Source organism: Parasteatoda tepidariorum, chromosome 10 (genome assembly GCF_043381705.1).
Source record: "Parasteatoda tepidariorum isolate YZ-2023 chromosome 10, CAS_Ptep_4.0, whole genome shotgun sequence".
In the NCBI taxonomy this organism is placed as follows: domain Eukaryota; kingdom Metazoa; phylum Arthropoda; class Arachnida; order Araneae; family Theridiidae; genus Parasteatoda; species Parasteatoda tepidariorum.
This window is the reverse complement of record NC_092213.1, coordinates 39,777,327-39,799,228: the sequence shown is the minus strand read 5'-3', so window position 1 is coordinate 39,799,228 and position 21,902 is coordinate 39,777,327. Positions and strand designations below refer to the sequence as shown.

Genomic DNA, 21,902 nt, shown 5'->3' with positions numbered 1-21,902 from the left:
TACATAAAAAGAATAACAACTTAAAAAATATTATATTTTAAAATAATAACTCTGCCGTAATATTGCTTTGCAGTAATAATTTTAGCCTTGTTATGTCATAGTTGACCTCGGTTCTGTCCCACCCCTAGCATAAAAATATGGTCAGCTTTGATTTGTCTCCTTCGACTAACATTGTCCCTTTGGCTACCGTGATTTCTCATGTTTACCACCTATGAATTTCCCTTCTTTTTTTTTTCTTTCGCAATGATGTTTTTACTTGTTTCTAGCCTGTTCCGCTTCATCATTAATATGCTTTCGACCGTTTTATGATTAATATTCGTTTTATCATTAATATTAGATCAGCACTCGAAACCTGTAGACTCTTCTTTTATTTCAATTATGAAACTATTATGTTATTATTCAGTTCTCATGTTCATTTCGGCTTGAAAGTTATACAGCCAACAGCATATAACGGTTAAAGTTATAATTCCAAAAAACAATGGAATTCAACAGATTTTAAAACTTATACGACTGACCACATTCTCAGTGCATTTAAAAACTTCATGTTTCGTCATTTAGACTGATTTTTAACTTTGATGATTAAATGCGACAATAATTAAATGTGACAGCAAAGCATGTCACTCAGTGAGGTGCAGAGAGAGGGACCAACGACAACAGGCGATCAACTAACGGGGGGCGATGACAAAGGATACAAACCTTTTTATAGTTACCAGTAATTACGCCGGAGTTCACCTATAGCATCGACACACATCTGCAAGTCAAGCCACTGATATCTCAAAACTAAATGCGAAGTTAATTTTGACAAAACTAGTTATAAATATCAGTTAACTATATGGCAAATGAAAAAATTCTGTTAAAAAGATTTATCTAAAAGTTATATTATAGTAATTACGTGATGAAGAAGATACAGATCCTATTGGAGACAAACCGATTTGAGAGCTTCCTCCATCTGGTATCCTGAAGAGTGGTGGCGCTAGTGTTCCATAGATGCCACCTCTTCCAGCACATTCCACGTTATAAGCATGAACGCAAACCAAATACCTCTCATCGAAAGCTGTGTAGTAAGGGCATACTTGTCTGAAAGCTCTACCATGAGAGCATTTGTAGAAAGCAGTGCAATCGGTTGGATCGGGAAAGGTGCCAAATTGTTTCAGACATCGGCCATCCGCAGTGACTGATGGAGCTGCGAAAAATAATAATAAATAAATATAAAGATTCATTCACAACAACAAAATGTGCAATTTGCTAACAAATTATTAGTTGACTGAAGGTCTAATTGTAAAAAAAAGAATCGTGATTTTTACCCAGAAACGGCAATTATCAAGACGCATGAGACATTCAAGGCTATAATGCACTCAATGACAACGATCATTGCTTAAATATTAAATTTTTGTTACTTTTTTTAAAAAAAAGCTTGAGTAGTGTTATTGTTTTGATTTTTAACCGATTTCAAAAGGCGTAAAATTATATCACTGATTTGTTAATACCAAAACATTTTTAAAATACTGGATTCGTTTTAAATTCAAATTAGATGACGGTTTCTAAATTTAAACAGTGGTTGAAGGGGAAATTTTTAAAGGCTCGAGCTCCTAGCAAGGATAGGTAACTAGTATACTGGTACTTCAGCGTTCTAGTACAAACTTTCACAGATTAAAACTTGATAAAGATTTGATTTTCCCATCAGTGCAATTCAAAGGAAAGTGCTAGGCTTCGTATTAGTCGTATAGATAAACTACAAATGGAAAAGTCTATAATTGTAAGTGTATAGTCTATCGCTACGCAGCAGTATTAATAAAGAAAATTGGTTCGAAAGTTAAATTTGCAATAATTTATTGCATACATATGGTGCCAGGATTGGGGTTGGAAGACCTTTACTTATTATTTTTCGGAGCAATTACATCTACCCCTAACACCGTGCTCATCTACCCCATAGTGTGCACATTTTAGACTTCAATTTTTTTATTTCAATTATGCTATATTTCAAGAAAACTGCTATATCTATTCTTCTGTCCACTCCCAAATTTTCACTTTTACCATTATTGCCTTTAACCTTTTCAGGAGCGGTGTGATAAAAACTGTTCCACTAATTTTTGACAATAATATTAACGATTAAAATGGCAGTGGTTTTTTATCGCTTAAACAACTTGGCTTTTAAGCAATGCAATTTTTAGTGTGAAAAATCTAAAGATAAAACAAAACGCTTTAGTGGGAAACTACACACAATGATCACCATTGTCTTCGTTTTTCTTGACTAAAGCTTTTGATTAAAGTGCTAAAAGCGCTTCCCAAAATAAGCTCTACAGGGAAAAAACAAACTCCCCAATGTTTCTTAATGTACATAACCGCAATTGAATATTCTAACTTATGAATTATCGGTTCGATCTTTGTTCGTGAACTTTCTTACCCCACGAAATATGAATATAATATCAGTTGATCGTCATGAAATTTTGGTGATTGAAAGCAAGATTAAAATAGTTCTGCTCCGGTACACTCAAATCAATATGGTAGAAATATACTCCAGATTTAATTTTTTTATCTGCAAATACTTAATTTCTTTTCCCTAAAAGAAAAAATGCTTACAATGTATTCAACACTATGTCCGCTACATTTTTTGTTGCTCATTTTCTATTCAAGGAGGTAAATGCCTTTTCGTGATTGCAAACGGCTTTGATTGCCACTTTAGTTTTAAAATACAGTTTTCGGAAAACAAGTTTGTCGTGTTCTTTTTTGAAGACTTGATGGCAATTTCCACTATTTTTGATTTTGCATTTAGTATTTTTGAGTTTGCATTTGCTACAGTAAACGAGTTTTGTAACAGTAGACACCACAAAGGGATATAAATGTAATTTATTTCAATTAGTTTTATGGGTACACAACAGGAATGACAGTGTTTTCTTTAAACTGTTCTCCTCCTCCCATCAACAATATTTAATCTGATGCGAATTTGTGTTGAAATAACACGTGTACTAGTTTTAAAAAAATTCTTTGGGGACAGAACTAGTTAAATATCTATAATCTGAAGAATTGAGTGATGCATGTGCTGTATACTAATACAGAATGAAAACCAGAAAAAAAAGGAAAATGTCGGTAAATGCACTGAAATTTGCCGTTTATTCAAATAATAATTCAAAAGTTCATTTCCTGAAAGTAGCATCAAAGAAAATGGATCTGCACTTTAATTAACCGTCTACCTGAAAAACTCTTATTTTGCAAAAATGGAAAGATTGCCTTTGTGAAAAATGTGGTAGTAGGTAAACATATAAAATATATGGATATTTTATTCAGTTATCAACCAATTTGTTTTAAAAAAAAACATAGCAATTGCTTGATTTCATAAAAGCATATTTATCACAAGATGCATACTTTTATAATACTAATATATTCAAGTTGATGGGATTATTCAGCTTCTCCAAACGTAACAAACGATTGGTTTGAGTTACGAGTTGAATCAATGAAGTTGAGTTAAGGACTGAGTTTGATCCCTTAACGTTTTTAAGAAAAGACATGTTCCAAAACTGGAACATTGGAGTTTAAATGGCGCTTAATGGTTTAATGCATTCTTCTGAAAACGCTTTTGGAAGATGCTGAACACCGGCCGCAGTCGGTTGTTGACAATAGATGCTACTTCATTAACACGTTGAAGGCCACACGGTAAATAACTACAAACTAAAATTGTAAATATAGACAGATTTTGCTAGTTTATTAAAGCATAACATAGCATAGGTTTAGCATATCATATCTGAAAAAAGTGGTGAGTTATATATGCCTACGAATTGTTTAAAAATAGTGGTGGATAAAAATCTACTAAATTGAATTTATTAAACCAGGAATCACAATAATTAAGTAAATTTTGAATAAATTTTCTGCTATTCCATAAAAGAGTGTAAATTTTATAGTTCTATATCATGTTATACGCTGTCAGGCAGCTGTTTTTCGCGACCTATGTAAAAGGTCAGTGTCAGCAAGCGGTGGCAGACGCAGCCTAAATCTAATTTCAGTGTCAGCCACCGGTGGTTGACGCAGCCTAAATGTAATCTCAATGTCAGCCACCGGTGGTTGACGTGGCCTAAATGTAATTTCAGTGTCAGCCACCGATGGCTGACGCGGCGCTCAACATGTTAATGGGGTCTTTGTCTGAGATTTGGATTTGAAATTTTGTGGTAGACTAGAAAACCCGAGACAGCTCGTGAAAAAATTACAAAATGTTACCTTATAAATTTATGTTATGCCAGTAGGAATGAAGAAGAAAGGAACAACTTAAACGGATATGAAACAAAAAATTTAATAATGAGTTAGAGTCGCTTGTTCGTTACACTTGTTTAAAGATTCGCTTGTAGTAGATTTAAGCATAATCGATTAGGCGTGGCCAAACAAAAACTTTATTTGAAAATCTTAAAGAGAGTGGGGGGGGGACAAATGGCTCTTCTAGGTGGGGCTTGGACTGTACGTTTAACTAAAAGCCGAGTTCGAAAAGTCATGCAATGATTTTACTATAATGAGAAAAGTGCTTTGATAAAAAATTTGGTAGCTCGTTTGCATGAAAATTATGTGGGTATTTTATTTAGTTAAGAATCCCTTGGCTAAGAAAACAGCACTTGCTTGATTTTAGTACAAGACATATACATCCCATGATATGTAACATAATATTATTAATATATTCTCGTTAATAAGAATATTAAACTTCTTCAATTTTAAGTGTTTAGAATGAAAGATTTAAGATATGTCTTTAATATTTTGAAATAGAGACATTGTTTCTACCATAGCCAAAAATGTCGTTTTTTCTCCTTTTTTAAGCCAAATGTTTAGCTGCATCCAGCAGTCTACTTTCTTTGATAGAATTTTGTTTCATGTGTAATTTTTGTATGCTAAATCAAACACAGTAAAAAATTAATATGTTTTTTTCGAAACAGATAGTTTATACGCTAAAATGCGTACATTTTACTATGGTTACATGAGCTGTTGCATGTATAAAATATTTTCTTGCGATGTTATCATAACATTATACATGAAAATCAAATTAATATTTCAATACTAATTCTTTTCCTTTCTTTTTTTTCTAACTATACACATACTAAGGCTGTAAGCTTTTGGGGAACATTTCTTCCATTGGTAGCTAAGTTTATGCTTGAATGCATGATTCTTTGTTCTGAATACATTTATTTTCTACATCACAGCATCTAGTGATTCATAAATTCACATGAAACGCCGCGTTATTTCAGCTTTCCTGTGGTAAAGCATTTAAAATGTCGGAAAATTAACCAAAACTTCTAAAAGCTTTAGTTTTTAATTGTCTATTGTTCTATAAAATATTTTGCAAAAAGCGTAGTTGTTGGCAGCTCTGCAGAAAACCATGAAAATTACATGTTACCAATTACATCAAGTTTCTTCAAGAAACATTTTAAAGACCAACTTTTTTTTTGCTCCAAATCTCAAAACTAGTTGTAATAAATAACATAAGATAAACTAATAAAAGATCCATCTTTAAAAATGATAAAAATCATTTCAGCAAAGATCAACTGTCAGCTAAGGCATTCAGCTGACAACCATCATTTAAATGTATCCTTCATAAATTGAAAATCTTTCACGCGAGGCGTAAATGGAAGTACTAACTTTGAAAACTGTTTGCCAGAAAATTACTAAATGACCTGCAGCGAATTACTTTTAACTTCTTTTTCGCGATGTTTCTGTTTGTTTTTCTGACCACTTGATCCCCGTTTTAGATGCTGCAATAAGATAGGCAAGAATAATGATTCATGATGCAAGTTAGTCGAAATTAAAATGTCGGGACGTCTGGCTATATCAAGAAAGAAAGAAAAAAATAGTTGCCATAATTGAGCTACTTATTACGACAGAACCTCACCTGCTTTATATAGTTCTGTGGCACGATATCAATTTACTTGAATAACTTCAGGTCTTGATGAATTTGAATACTTTCTTCCATTTTTTTTTCCTTATTTTTTTATTTTTAGTCGTTCAACAATAGGCATTCCATGGCTTTTTCAGATATTTTCAGCCAGCAAACAAGTTGATGAAATGATGTGGAATTTAATTTATGATGTCAATAATATTGCGCGCGTACATTTTATAGAATATTTAAGCAAAGGTATTCCATGGCTTTTCTAGATATATTTCAGCCAACAAACATGTTGATGGAATGATACGGAATTTAATTTATGATGTCAATATTGTACTCGTGTTTTTTATTGTATTTTTAAGGAAAGGCATTTCATTCTCTTTCTAGATGTATTTCAGCCAAGAAACATGTTGATGGAATGATACGGAACTTAATTTATGCTTTTTCAGTATTGTGCGAAAGTATTTTACTGAATATTACAACAAAATATACAAGAGCAACTTTGTCTATATTTCTGTATGTCTGATATTTCTGCACATTAATACAAAGCTACAAAATTCTTCCGAATTTTCAGGAAGATTTTTCTATTTTAAATGATAGCATAACATATGCTTTTCTATTCCAATCTTTCGCCCATTTTAAGCACCCATATATAAAAAAAATTCTTTATAATATTTTTGTATATTCTTTATAATTTTTTTACATTTTTTTATATATTTATATGTATTTATAATTTTTTTATAAATATTTTTTATAATTTTACCCATTTATAAAAAAATAATAATAATAAACGAGTATATAAATGTATTACATTCAATCGTAAAATGGTGGAAACCACGTAGTCTGATAACCTCATTGCTTTTTTATTACAGCATCAAATATGTCAGATAGATGGGACAAAGGCCACTGCGCGACCCCAAGTGCCTAGTTCAAAAATCAGACAAGTAATTTTGTCAATTAATAATTAATGAAATTCTGCCCAATGTTTTTAAATGGAATATATTTTTTCGTGTTTCAGAAACATGTATCATTTGAATCCTGATATCAGACATTTTGAGAAAATAAATTTAAATAATAATGTAAAATGTTACCTGGATTCCGTAATCTTGCTAAGCAATTTACTGCTTCTGGATAGTCGCAAGCAGAAATAACAGGATTGAAGAGGAGTTTTCCAGGACATTCTTGGATGACAGCTTTACCGTCCCAGCAATTGTAGTATTGCTGACAATAGGTTTCGTGTGGAAACTGTCCACGGTTCGCTCGACAACCACGTGTAAACAAAGGATCTGGTACGGTTTGGGATGCTAAAACAAAAAAAAATTACTGCTAACTGCTGTTTTCAAACAATTTGTCTTTAAAAAATTAGGGATATTTCCGTATCATGATCTGTTGCCCCAAGTACAATCGCCAAGGTGCCAAATAGATTTTAAACTTGCAAATTAAAAAAAAAAAAAAACATGTGGATGTTTGTCCGGGGGTGGCTACGAGTTATACCTTTCGAGTTGGTCCCTTTCTGTTATGTTTTTTTAGTTTCTTGCGGGCCACTGCCCTGAAGTTTCCAAAACTTGGCGATAAGGTTGCCACAGATCACGATACGGAAATCTCCCCAAAAAATTTCTGAATGAAAATGATTCAATATATTTTCCTTTATATATCATTCATATATTATTCATATATTATTCAATAGATTATTTAGATAGAATAAAATAATTATTCAATATATTATTATTCAATTCTGAAAGATTATTACTTCAATATATCAACGTAAGAAACAAACTATGCATTCATTATACTCGTATACATTGTAGCAAGTGGATACTCAAACTTCAAGAAACTTTCTTCGTTTTTTGTCGAGGCCATTTCTTAGATGCTCCGAGTGAACATTTCGTCAAAGTAGTAAATTCATGGAAACAAATTTCATCAAAAGTGAAGAAATATTAAGTCATTCTAGTTTCGATCGTCTAATATTTATTCTAGTTTCGTCATTCTAGTTAACAATCTCCGTCACAATGCAGTGCGGTGTAAAGTTCCTGCTATTCAGGAACTCCTTGATATGGTTCCGAGTTGAGGAAACATTTTCGACATATATGTATTTACGTTCACGAGTTTACGTTTCGTAACAAATCACGTGATTTCATAACGAAATGATTCACAAAATTAACGAAATGAGACTCAAGGATTCCTGAATCGAGAGAGCTTCAGATCTCGACAGTTTAACTTTTGAGAGTATAAAAACTTTTTTTCTTTCAATGTTTTCGCAAGGAGAGAGTTTTAAGCTAAGCTTTTTAATGCTGACGAAAACTTTACAAGAGCTATTTGATGGATTAAAAAAATAGTAATAAAAATTTTAAAAAATGTATTGAATTATTATGTAAAACATCTGAAAAAAATTACATCTTTCACCATGATTGATGCATGGCTTATGATAAACGTATTAAATGTATCAAAATGGAATAAGAACAAATAAAAATTTAATCTGCTGGCATTAAAATTCTTAACATGTTTGTTTTCCTGATATTCATCTCATTCATGAAAAAAATCTTTATCGTTTAATGTTATTAAAATACCACACCTGATGCTAAAAAACTTAATACTTAAATTTATTCCAAGGGACAGCAGGAAACTTTTTAAATCTTGTCTATCTAATATTGTAACTTTTAAAGTGGAATAACTCTTAAACGCTTCAAAGTTTTAATTGAAAAATATATTTACACCCTAATTTAAATCAATTAAATCGAAAATAAAGGAACCAGCAATTGACTTCTGTTTTTAAGCAGAAATAAATCAGATGTGATTTATAGTATAAAGCCCAAAACCAGAAACGTTCTCCTTATTTAAAAGTCATATTCAGCCAGAAAGGGCGAGCCGGCAATTTTCGCGTCAAAAATTACGACAAATATAGGGTGTAACCTACTATATTAAATCTACAGGTACGGTTAGAAAATAGAAAATATCAGAGAAAATAACAGCTATTATCTAAAAATGCGATCTTCAATTAGTTTCTTCGAAGACTATTAAAAGATATATCAAATAGAATTACTTTCATAATACCTTAGATAACAACTAATATATTAACGAAATACGTGATTTTCTTCTTCATATTTCTGCACAATTTGTTATTATTTTTTAACCATTAAGTTTTTAAAACGCTCGGATAATTAATCAGTATTAAATGTTCTTCTAATTAATCTTCATCAATCATTCTGTCATAAGCTCCATACACAATGTCAAGTAAAAAGAGTGATTAAAAAATTATATTTCAAACCTTTTAATATTTCTTAACATATAATATAATTGAATTAAACCTGAGGATCTATTAATTTATTTTTAGTGTCTAAAGTGGTTGAGAATATTCTATAAACTAGTACATTAGCATGTCTTATCATAGCAGTAAAGGAGTCTTGGAAAACATGGTTCTTTTACTTCTTACGAAAACAAGATATAAAAAATATGAAACGGTCTTACTACCAGCATTTTTTAGCACTGTGACTCGATTATATTCGCGTTAGGCAATTATTTCTTTTAAAAAAGAAGGGCTGTAAGGCCTTAGACGCCCAGTTCCACTACAACGAACGATTTCTTTTTTTAAAAAAAGATATTGTTGGATATTTATTTTGTTATTCGTTTGTTGTAGAGAAAATGATTTCGCTAGTTGTATGGGAGCTGAAGACAAAATTTATCCAAACCGGCAAATTTAGATAAATTTTATCATATTAATCTTATAACAACTAGTTTTTTTCGGTTGAAGCAACGCTAATAGACAGAGCGAAAAGGTGAGTGTATCTTTACTAAATGGGGGCACGGTTTTTTAGGAAAAGCTAGGGCAGAGATATACTTTTAAAGAAGATTAAGATTATAAAATTTATCTAAATTTGCCGATTTGGATCAATTTTATCTTCGACACCCATATAACTGAAACAAAATCATTTTCTCAACAACAAAAACTAATAACGAAATAAATATGCTACCATAACTTTTTTTTTAAAGAAATAAGTGCGTAACTAGAATATTACCGAGTTACAAGGCTAAAAAAAGCTGGCTGGTAGTAAAACCGTTTCATGTCTATCATATCTTGTTTTCCACGACCTTCTACTGATGTAAGCTACTCTTAAGAAGGAAAATAACTGTTAATAAGTTAAGGCAATCACGAACATTTATTCCTTCAGAAAACAGTCTAGAAATGAAATCGATTGTCCTGCCATTTTTTTCTATCCAATAAAATCAACTTTGAANCATATATCACTAAAAAATTACAAATATTTAAAATGAAAATTTGTACTGCAAAAGGTTATGCTTAAAGTTTCTAATATCCCATCTCAAAAAAATTAAATAAAATGAATTTTCCTATTCAAAGTTTAAGTATGTGTTTCATTTTCTTCTGAAGTAGTAGATAGCTATCAATAAAAACAATTTTTGTTACCGCAACCGTCTAACAATACAATCGGAAACACGAATCCTCATTCATCAAACTTATAGAAATGAGAGTGGCTTTTATCTGATCGTTGAAATAAAAAGGAACGTCATGAAATCGCCAAATTTAAATGCCTATTTGAACGTTCCACGTCGCTATTTCTCTGAGCTTTGTTTTGAATGCCATGGAAAAAACCCACGTAACTATGTAATGAAGAAAAAGAATTACGACGTAAATTGCAAGAAAATAATCATTTGAATAGCCCACTTCTGAAATTGATGCTTAAGAATGAAATATGCAATCAGAAGGGATGTAGGAATATTTTAACAACGTTTAGCATGTTGTGATACACATCTTAAACTTTTTATTCTCAAATTGGAAAGATTAAACGAAACTCTTGTATCATTATCAATATTAAAAAAAAGGCAATTTCTTAGCCACGCGCAATTATTATTTTGCGAAGTGTGAATAGCAGATATTTAAACGATCTGTGCTTTGTATAATTCAAAATAATTGAGGAGATTCGACAGATTTAAAACTGCGAAGAAAATCGTTGCGAGGACAATGTATGAAAGCGTAAATTTGATTTATTGGAATGTTAGATAGAATGTTTTGATATATTAAGTGTATTTGTACTGACGTATTTGGTTAATAATTTAAAAAAACGCATATTGAATTGCACAAGTGTTGATATAATATTTTTTATTAGTTAGTTATAATGTAAACTTGCTAAACCAAGTTGTCAACAAAATTGATCTGGAACCTTTCAAAAAAGAAATAGTAATCGGTCTAAAATATGGATTTTGGGATTAAAAATTGTGTTTAAGTGTTAATGTCAATATAGTGATATATTAACTAATTTATTTTCCAAAAAGCTTTCGCATCTGAGATCTAGTTCTAACAAAATAATAACGGACTGCTTAACTCAGTGGTTCCCAAATGGTGTTCCGTGTTCCGTTCCCTAGAGTTTCGCGGATAGGTCCCAGGGTTTCCTAGAGTTGAAAAATGTCTTGATCACGTTATGATTATTGAAGCCGGTATTTAATTTATATCCAATTAATAATCCATTATTTATTTAATATTCTCTTTATTTTTATGAAATTATTTAGTTGAAATGCTTGTTATGAAAGAAATTTCAGAGCAATGCTTTTTCTAATAAAAATATAATGAATGAATTATAAAAAGGGAATATGCTTTAGGGAAAAATTCCATTAATATTTCGCTTAAAATTGAAATAACCAAATTCATCGATGAAAAAGTAAGTTTCTCTGAAAACAATTCTCAACGTTTTTTTTTTATTTTTTTCGTTTTAATTTTAAGGAAAATCATACTCATTCATTTTTCAGTTTATGCATGCATAAAATTTAAATTAAGAACTAGACTATAAATACCGTGCTCTAGACCTGTGGAATTCAACTGTCTGACATGAAGATCAGTTTTAAGATAAAAATTGATAAGACGATTTGATGAAAAAAATTTCGTTCACTAAATATTTTCAAAATAATTTTAAAAAAACTTAGATCATTACATATTCTCAAAGTAATTAATAGTCTTTCGTTAATCAATATGTTCACTACTGCTAATGAGATCTATTCATTAAATCTTGGGATTTCGATAAATGAACATCGATCATTTAGGGTTCAGCAGCCGAAAAAAACTGGGAATGCTGATTTAAGTTACATCTGGAAAAAAACTATCACAAATGATAAATGATCAGACTATTTATTCGTCTGAGACTGATTTCGCACTAAATACATACGGCTAAAAATTAGATTACAGACCTCTATAATTTTTCAATCTTTAAAAAAGCTGAAGAAATGCTGTACAATAGCTTAACACCTCCAATAAACTTATCTTTATGCGAAACACATAGACTCAAAATGCTAACAGTGCCAAATAAATTATCACCTTTCGAGAAAAAAATCTAAAGTTAATAGCATTATATACAATTAGTGTATCTAAAAATTACACATATATATCCTAAAGCCCCGATATCGCGATAAATATGTCATTTTCTCCAGTTGCAAATGAAAGAGATAATATTTCAAGTTGCTGTAATTGCTTAGTGCGTAACTCGTTGTGCAAATATTACCTTGCTTGATGACGAACGTATTGTAATGTCTTCTCATAATGTGTGCTGAGGGATCATTAGCAACGATCAACCCTCATTGAGAATGACATGACATATTTATGACGACATCGCTGTCATTCGACGATTATACAAACAGTAGTTATTTGTGATAAATATGGACATGGAGGTATATCAGGAGGATTACTGGGACAAAACTACTTTTTATTTTGTACTTACAAATAAGATATTTCTTGAAAGTTTCTATTTTTTCCTAAACATCATGAAGAATATGCCATGAAATTAATAGTTTGCTTTTAGAAATTAGCAGAGATACTCAAGTTATTGTCGTTTTCGGGTGGCGTGACTAGGGCAGTTTAATCTGATGAAAGTATTTAATGTTGTTTGATCGAAAATATAATTTTGAATTGAAATTATTCGTTTGCTTTAATAATTAGCATATTTAGTTATTTGAATTAATGTCATTTTCATTTAGAATAATTTGTGTAATTTGGTGTTAATTATGAGAAATATAAATGAAAATTGAAATTATTGGCTTGTTTTAGAAATTAGCATAGAAACTTATTTAGGTTATTATTGTATTCGTGTAATATGACTAGGGTAATTAGGTGTAAAGCCATGAGATATGAAATGTAAATAGAAATTATTGAAGTACTTATTTAAGTAATATTTATGCTATATTAGAGTTATATTATAATTTTCGTGCAGCATGACTTGGGTAATATCATGTAAAGCCATATAATGCAATGAAGAAATAAAATACAAATGGTAATCTAAATCATTGGGTTGCTTTAAGTAATTAGCAGAGATACTTGTTTTCTAAAACAAAACGGTAATTATTAGGAAGCCTTTTGTGTAATGTTTGAATTATTCTTATTGGTCAAATTAATTTATAAAAGTAATATTCAATTTATTAGGCAAAAAATTAAATATGAAATTATCATTTTTTGTGTCACTGGAAATATCTTTTGCAAAAAAGGGTAAAAGTAGCATTTACAATATGCAAAAGAAAGAAATATTCTTAATATGCAAAAATTATTTCTTAAATATGCAAAAATTCACTTGTCCGTAAAAGCAAAAAAAAGTTAGAAACAGAGACAAATAAGAAGAAGAATTAATTAAATAAATAAAATGAGAGATTCAAGAGAAAACTGGCGGATGTAATTTAGAAAAATTATCAATAGCAGTACACTTACTATATTTTATTAAACTAATTATGCATGTATAGAACAATTTAAAGAAAAGTACTCAAAAGCAAATTATGCATTAAAATTACATGCTTTTACCGTAAAATTCATTTAAAATTCAATTTAAAAAGTGGTACTGTTTAAAATAATACAGTTTTTGTGCGAAAAAAATTATTGCTACATTTTGATATAGGAAAAAGTTTTCTGAATTTGTTCAAAAAACCTGTTAAAGGAATTGCGATTAGCAACAAAACGTCAAAGATATATTTATTTTTATGAAGTTTTTTTATTTTTCAACAATATAAAGCTTTTCTAGTCATTGTATGAACAAAACAAATTGAATACTGCAGGAAAAGCTTTTTATCAGCAATAGAAAAACATAAGAGCACAAAAATAAATTTAAAACTTCCTTAAAAGCTCAATACAGACTCAATTGGTAACCTTTTATTATTAATTTCCAGATAAATATACCAACAATTCGAACTATGAAGAATGAAAATAAGGATATAATTGACATTTCGCAAATTTATTTATTTGAAAAAACGCTGAAGTTAATTAAAAAGAAAAATATGCATTCTAAATTATAATAACGATTATGAAATCAGACTTGTAATTGTAAAATTCTAAGTTTTAAGATTCAAACCCATGAAAAAATAAGCATCATAAAAAAATTAACATTGCAATAAACAACAAAGCCGAACATAACATTGCAATCTATTGTTCTGCTATTTTCCTATAAATGAAGATCCATGAAAAAAAATTGAAGACAAATTGTTATTAAGATGTCCTTTATCTTTAACCTCAACTTTCAAAATATTCTAAATACGTTTTTAATCCTCTTTATTTAATTTTCACAAATAATCTAATGATGGATATTTGCTTTATTTTGCAACATCTTTCAACACATGACAAATACTTCCTTCAGCACATGGCTTCCACTCAATTTGAGATACATAATCTTTATTAATTTCTTTTGAAACAGTATACAATTGCCTGTTTTTAGATTTTTCATAAATATCTTAGTTTTTATGCTTTCACTTTTCATCAATTTAAACTGCAATAAAATTAGATTTTAAAAAAATATAAAAACTGAGGAACGTGCAGTTTTAAATTATTTACTAAAAATCACAAATCACATTAATTTATAGCTTTAAAGTTTTGAGGAAAAATTCATAAAAGTTCTAAAAATTATCAAGCGCTATTTCACCTAATCTCATGAAGCGAACCCTGTATTTTCTATCTTTTTGAAAGATATTTTGCTGTCTATTAATATTATATCATCAAAAATTTGTCAAGTACACAAAAAAATATCCAGAAAACACAAATTAAAAATTTACCCTAAAATCCAAAATGGCGATGGTAGAAGCCTCTTATAAAAAGAGGTTTGTTAATTTATATAACGCGTACCACCATACATCGCAATGAATAGTATATATAGTAAGACTATAAATGGCTATATTTCTTATTTCATTGCAACTTTGATTTCCTTTTTAAAGAATATTAATCAATATTAGAACTAATCTCTCACTTTATAGTGGTTTTTACAATGTGTTAAAAAATTTAGAGAGCATTATTGTAGATTGTCAATGAGTTAATGGTGTTTTTCGAAGTTCTGTTCCCAAGGAAAATAAAAAAGCCATAGTTTAAGCATCTTACACTTGAAGCAATGCGATGGTTTTAAAATATGTATATAATCTTGCCGTGAAGAATTATCTGCTCCATATTGACATTTTGCGTCATTTTCAAAATAAGCTTAGACAGTGCTGGCTTTAGATAAATTAAACTTTACCTAACAGTCACGAGTAACAGTTATAAAAATAGCATATTTTTTGCAAAAAATCATCATTTCATATTACGACGGAACCTTCAAAAAACAGCCTTAATGTCATAACTTATTACGAAATAAAATAAAATTACGTGCCATATATTCATGAGGTAAAAAGTTTCACAAGTTCCACGATTTTGAGATCTGCTTTAAAGCTTATTAATCCGTGTGGAAGAATGTTTGTTTGAAAGAATATTGTGAAACCCAAAGTACATGACTTAATTTCCATTATTGTAAAATGCACAAAATCGAAATATTTTCATTATAATTTCCAACCCCTCGTATTCGCCGCTTAAAAAAAAATGAAAGCAGACATTCACACACGAAAGGTCAAACAATGATCGGAAAACCGGAAGCGGAAGACTACTAAAGAGATGCTTTTACAATCTTTTTCCATCCAATAACAGAAGCAATTTTTTCGATGTTCCTAAATCACCCAAGGTTTCAAACAATGTTTTGAAACGTAGAAGCTATTATGTAAATGAAAAGGGCATAAGGTCAAATCGCTTTGGGGCTGTTAAAAATGTGTACTTCTTTCATTTCGTGAGAATTGACAGCCTTCAATATTGAGGAATGAAGGCGTCATGCCTTTTACCTTCGTTCGATTCACAGGGCCAATGTTAAAAGTTCGTTGTTTTACAATATTCGGTAACACAGATAAGGACGTGGTTGGGTGGTTGTATTCATCGTGTATTAACAGTGATTACAATGATCATAATATTTTCGCTCTGTGTTTCAAAGGATGTTGAATAATTCTCATTTGAATAGAAAACATTTTTTTTCATGTTTCTATATGCAAACGATTGAAATAAAAAATATGTAAGCAGAATGAACACTGGGAAAGTTAAGCAATCTTGACCCATATTCAAATTTGATTGTCATAATATAACATAAAAAATAGAAATTATAGTAGCATAATACATTTTTTTCGTTAATTTTAAAACTTAATATTAATAACTTTCCAAGACTCAAATATGTTTTTTGTTACAATAAGTTACTATGAAATACTTAAATATCTTTTGGCTATATTGTTTAAAATAATTGTATCCAGATGTTTGCAACTAATTCTGCAGATTTTCAAAACTGATATGTAATTTTAAGCTATTCTAACATCTTCATGGAAAGTTAACACCAGTTTTTAAAAGTATTTCTAAATGCATCTTTGAGAGTTAGTAAATATTATATCTATAGCATATGAGTGAAGTATTAAAAAATAATGCAAATTTTGTAATGGAAATGAGATAAAAAATAATTCAACATTTTCAACAAAAAAAAGAAGAAAAAAACTAATTAGTATAATCCGATTGTAACTGTAAATACCATAATTTAGAATCTGATTTATTTTACCGCGAAATAATTTTTTTATGGTATTGCATTTAGTACGTAAAATATGAATGAAGACATTAAATTTTTTATATAAACTTCGTTATTTACAAAAAAAAAAATTGGCAAGATAGTCATTTAACTTAAATCATTAACGTAAATTTTAAGTTTACATTATTAAATAACAATGTCAATTTAAGCCCTACTGAATGTCAAATAATTATAATTCTATCGTAATTGTGAATAGCATCAATCAGAATCTGATTTATTGAACTTGATAAAGAAAAATTTTTTATGATTTTGCTTTAATAACACAAAATGGGAATGAAGACACTAAACTTTGATGCGAAAACAACGCAAGCTTAAGGTTTTGTATTGTTAAAAATTGGCAAGCTATTCTTTAAACTTAAATAATAATGTTAATATAATAATGTCCATTTAGACCAAAACTTTAATGAAGGATTATAAAAAAAATCAGTTGATTGCGAATATCATCAATCAGAATCTAACTGATATAACTAACCTAAAGAATTTTTTTGTATGGTTTTGGGCGGAATTATCTTTGGAATCGTTTAATAAGGACAAAATGGGTCTTACAATAAATTCTGGCCACCCGAAATATAATTACAGAACAAGACTTCACAATAAAAAAATAACCAGTTCGAAGTAAGTACTTAGATAGACCATCCCTACAACAGCAAAAAATAGCCACACAAAAAAAAGTATTAGGAATCATATGCCAATAAAACGTTTCGGGGGTTTCCCATATTAAATAACAAAAAAAAAATTATCAGGGAGCTTAAATGCCTGTCATAAAATCCGTCAGCCACTGTAGTAAATGTAATCTGTCAATTTGCGGTCATAAAAAGTAATAAAGCCATTCACTGAAGCTTTTATGAGTCTCCCATTCAAACGCTATTATCTTGTCTGAGAACTTGAAAGAATAGGGTGAAAAAAATTTAATTGCTTCAAATGGTGAGGTCTGGCAAAATGTTACAAACTGAAATTTGTGGTCGTCGTTAAAAACTACATATTAATCTTTTGTGTTTATTAACAACGCATGCACAGAGCATCCGGTCGAAAATCAAAAGCACGTGACCAAAGTATCGTAAACCATAACATCTATTAAGCTTAACAAAATAGAAGATTTTGAATAAAAAGGAATTGTTTAAAAAAATATATAAGGTTCAGAAATTCACAGGTTAAAATTTAAAATTTTATTTTTTATCTATGAATACTTACTGTATTTTAGTTCTTTTGAATTTTACTGACAAAACATTCAAAAAACATTCGATCAAAACTCATGGTTGCAACTTCATGAAGACAGTAAATACTCAGACAAACTCTCTCGTGTAATTAACTGTGAAAAGACAAAATCTCTAGTGCCGGACGCAGAGATGCCCAACTTGCTCCGGACATTAAATATATATTTTAAAGTGGTAGTTTATCAATTATGACTCTTGGTTTAATAAATTCAATTTAGTAGGTTTTTATACACCACTATTTCTAAATAATTCGTAGGCTTATATAATTCACGTTACAGTACTTTTACCATGCAGTACCTGTTACATACCTGGCAAGTTTCACTCGATCCTTGAATGGATTTTCAGAGTGGTTGTGAAACAATAAACGAAAAACAATCTGACTCAAAAATATCTAGATTATATTTAGATCCCGTTGAAATTCGATTGCGTTAGTATTATTATGCTTTCATATATTTATTATAACTATTTATATGTAGTGGTGGTCAAACTCATTTATAATTATCATTATAATTCAAAAAGTTAATTGGAATAACCTGAGTATTGCTACCACCTTAAATATGAAAATCAAATCTTCCGGAAGAGTTGGCAGGTATGCTGTTAAAAAAAGCAACCAAAAATAGTCAAATAATTGCAAAATTTACTTTGTGGTAATTTACCGTTTTTTAAATCATTTTGGCGTGTCACCGGAGCAGTTGGCATCTCTGCGGACATATTACTGGGTGACTAAATAAAATGAAATTTCGTATTTGATGTAGCGAAATTTTTAAAACGATATAAACTGAACCCAACGCAAAAAAAAGAGAAAAGTGTGTAAGAAAGTATCAATAATATTAGTAAAGACAGTAGGGTACATTATAGTTTCGTGCAACTCCTTGCGAGGATAAAAAAAATGAAAGAAAATGCTGCAAAATATATTTCCTTGTGTGTTTTAAAAAGCAGACTACAAGAAAAAGTAAAGAAAATGTGCTTCATTGTCAACAATACTTGCAAACAATACCGCATTATCATCAGACACTTCCTACTTATGTTTATATTATATATATCGGCTCCTAAAATTGCATTAGCAGTCCTGTATCCCTGGAAAAGTATAAAACCATTCTGAAATTTAAAAGTTTTATATCTTTATATTTTGTAACCACATTATGTTATAATTGGAGCCTCCCAGGCTAAGCAATCGCCAAACTCATTGTAACATAAAAGTAGTGTGCTCGATTCTTAACGTAACCCTGGTTCCATATTTGCGATGTCCCTCTCTCGGTTGAACTTGAAAAGTCATTGTTATGAGCACACAAGCCTGCTTATATGAGTAATAATAAATAAGGTAAGTTATATTATAATTGTTAATTATTATTTAAAATCATTGAATTTGGAATTTTAAATGACTTAATTCTAGCATTAGTTTGATTAGCAATTTCAAGTACACGAACTGTCAAGGGTTAAATATAGTTTAATTTCGAATCATTTCAAAACGAATTGCGAGTAAATTTTACTTGCAATATGTAAGAAAATTAAAATAAGAAAAAAATCCGCAAAAAGTGTAATAGTTGACAGCTATATTATTAACAAACAATGGCAAGATATAGTTTCGATGTTTTTTTTAGTTTTTAAAGATAAAGATTTCCGAGAATTTTCTCCATTTTGATTTAAATTTATGAAACGAAAGCTTCATTTTTACTATCTCCTAACAATAAAGTGGGAATTAAATAACTATTTAACAGGATCAATAATCGATGTTTTACATACTTTTCTTTATTCATTCATTAAAAAATTAAAACGTTTAGGAATGAAAGAAAAAAGTATTTTAATTTTATTGAAACCTCGGGCTGAATTAAGATTATGGTCTTCGATAAATCTATAAAAGTAATCAAACAACAAATGCTTTCTTTTATTCCGATGTGAAAGTACTAAAAAGAGCGATAACCCTTTTATAATGTAATAAAGAATTCGTATAATTTTATACTCGTTTTTGGCAACGAGTCTTTTGCCAACAACTATTGTGTCAAGTGCCAACAACTATTTTTAACACGTCAATAAATATGATGGATGTTTACACGCGTGAAAGAATTCATGCAATATAAAACATAATATACTGCTATAAATTTCCGTCTTTAGTCTGCGTGACCAGCGTTACAACAATAGAGGTTTAAAGGGACTCACTTGGAACTTGTAATATAAAATAGCTGTGAAAAATCGTCTGCAGAGAACATTTTTGACGAAAATATGAAACGCGTGATTGACTTTTAACTAAGATTAAATAATTTGGAATATAAAATTAAGTGATTATATTTCGCTTGGAAAAGTAAAGAAACATGCTCCGTGCAATAATTTATTTCCCAGTTAAACGATTCATTGAAAACAAACACGTGACAGACCATGCGTTTTATTTCATATTTATTATTCCTGTCTTGGCAACAAACACGGAACTTTAAAAAGATATTAAATTAATTTCTTTAATAATTTTATTAAATGAATTGCAAAATACTACATAAATTAACTGGGGAATTTATTCAAATGTTTTCAAAACACTTAAAACAAGCAAATTAAATACTAGCAATTATACATTATTAACCCTCAAAGTATTTGTTACAAAACGAAAACTGAGTAACATTATGCATGATAAGATGCAAAAATATGAATGATTAACTTAACTATTTAACTGTCTTACCATTCTGCATTTTTCTCTGAATAGAAAATAATGTTCTTATGCTATCAGATACTGAAAATGGTAGATGCATTCTACCAAAATTGCTTATTTACTTATCACTTATAAATCCATTAAATATTAATAAAGTTAAAAAGACTTATTTTTAAAACACCCGATAAAATAAAATAAAAGAAAATAAAAACTTTAATCAAATTTTGTAAGAAAAATTAGAAAACCGGCAGTTTTATTCATTTTAAAACGAAATGATGCCAACGCCTAAATTCTATCTAACCACATTATTTAAAGCGGTAGAGAAATAATAATTATACTATTAATATAATTTCTTTAATAATGTCAATGTACAACAAAGATCAATTACCAAATTTATTAATTAATAATAAAATGATTAAATATGAAATTTACTACCACTTTAAATATATGAGCTAAATCTATGTCTAATTGGTAGAATGTGCGAGTGGTAGTGTAATAACAATTGATTTGACAATAGTAAAGTAGTAATATTAGATTCTTGTTTTCAAATTTTTAAATTTAAAAGATTTCAATTAACAAGACAACAAATAGTTCAAAGTTAAGAAACAAAAATTTGTCTTTTCACTGTCATAGTTAAAAGAACTACAGATACCTAAATTTGCCCCCGGATAAAAGGTAAGAAAAAATTTTATTTTTTAAAAATTAATTACAAAAATTAAATTGCTTAAAACGAAAAAATATTAACTGAAATAAAAAATTAAAGTAAAATAAATGATCAAGGCTAATCAAAAAAATAATAACAGTTATAAACTACAGAAAAAATGATTAAAGAACTCTAATTAAAAACAATATAAAAATCTAAATCTACCAGTTTTAATGTAAATGTTATTTTATAAATTTTATTATTAGATTTTGCTTAGCAATTTTAATATCCATATAGGGGTAATATTGTTAAACGAATGTAAACGGTTGTTTGCATTTGTTTAGAATTGATCACACAGTAGGCACTTTTTACACGGATTTTATTTATTTAATATCTCATTAAGTTTTTAAATAGTCAATCGCAACTAGGATTTACACATCAAATTATTCATATTTAAAACAAAAACATTCACTATCATCAATTGTAAACTGAAAAAATATGTTTTAAAAATTTGCTAGATTTAATCGCTTTTAATAAAAATTTGTAATTTTATTAATTACCACTTTTTGCATTTTCAGTTGCACGTAGCAACCCAGTTGCTACCAAAATTTAAGCACTATCTCTAAAAAAAAATTTCTATATTTAAAGTATTTGCAAAATTTTTGCTCTC

General features: G+C 29.3%; 1 protein-coding gene across 4 annotated transcripts in view; it reads right to left on the bottom strand.

The window, feature by feature from the left end:
* The window catches only part of LOC107456596 (chondroitin proteoglycan-2), a 65,941-nt gene that overhangs the window by 19,613 nt on the left and 24,426 nt on the right, over nt 1-21,902 (bottom strand). For 2 of the 4 annotated variants that reach the window (XM_071186814.1, XM_071186813.1), the window contains exons 2-3: nt 6,946-7,158; nt 929-1,183 (exon numbers count right to left, since the gene is read on the bottom strand). In XM_071186814.1, coding sequence (XP_071042915.1) covers nt 929-1,183; nt 6,946-7,158 — 468 coding nt within the window. Of the gene's footprint in view, nt 1-892; nt 1,184-6,945; nt 7,159-21,902 lie in introns of all 4 variants that reach the window. The other 2 variants (XM_071186812.1, XM_071186811.1) reach the window with 1 other exon arrangement.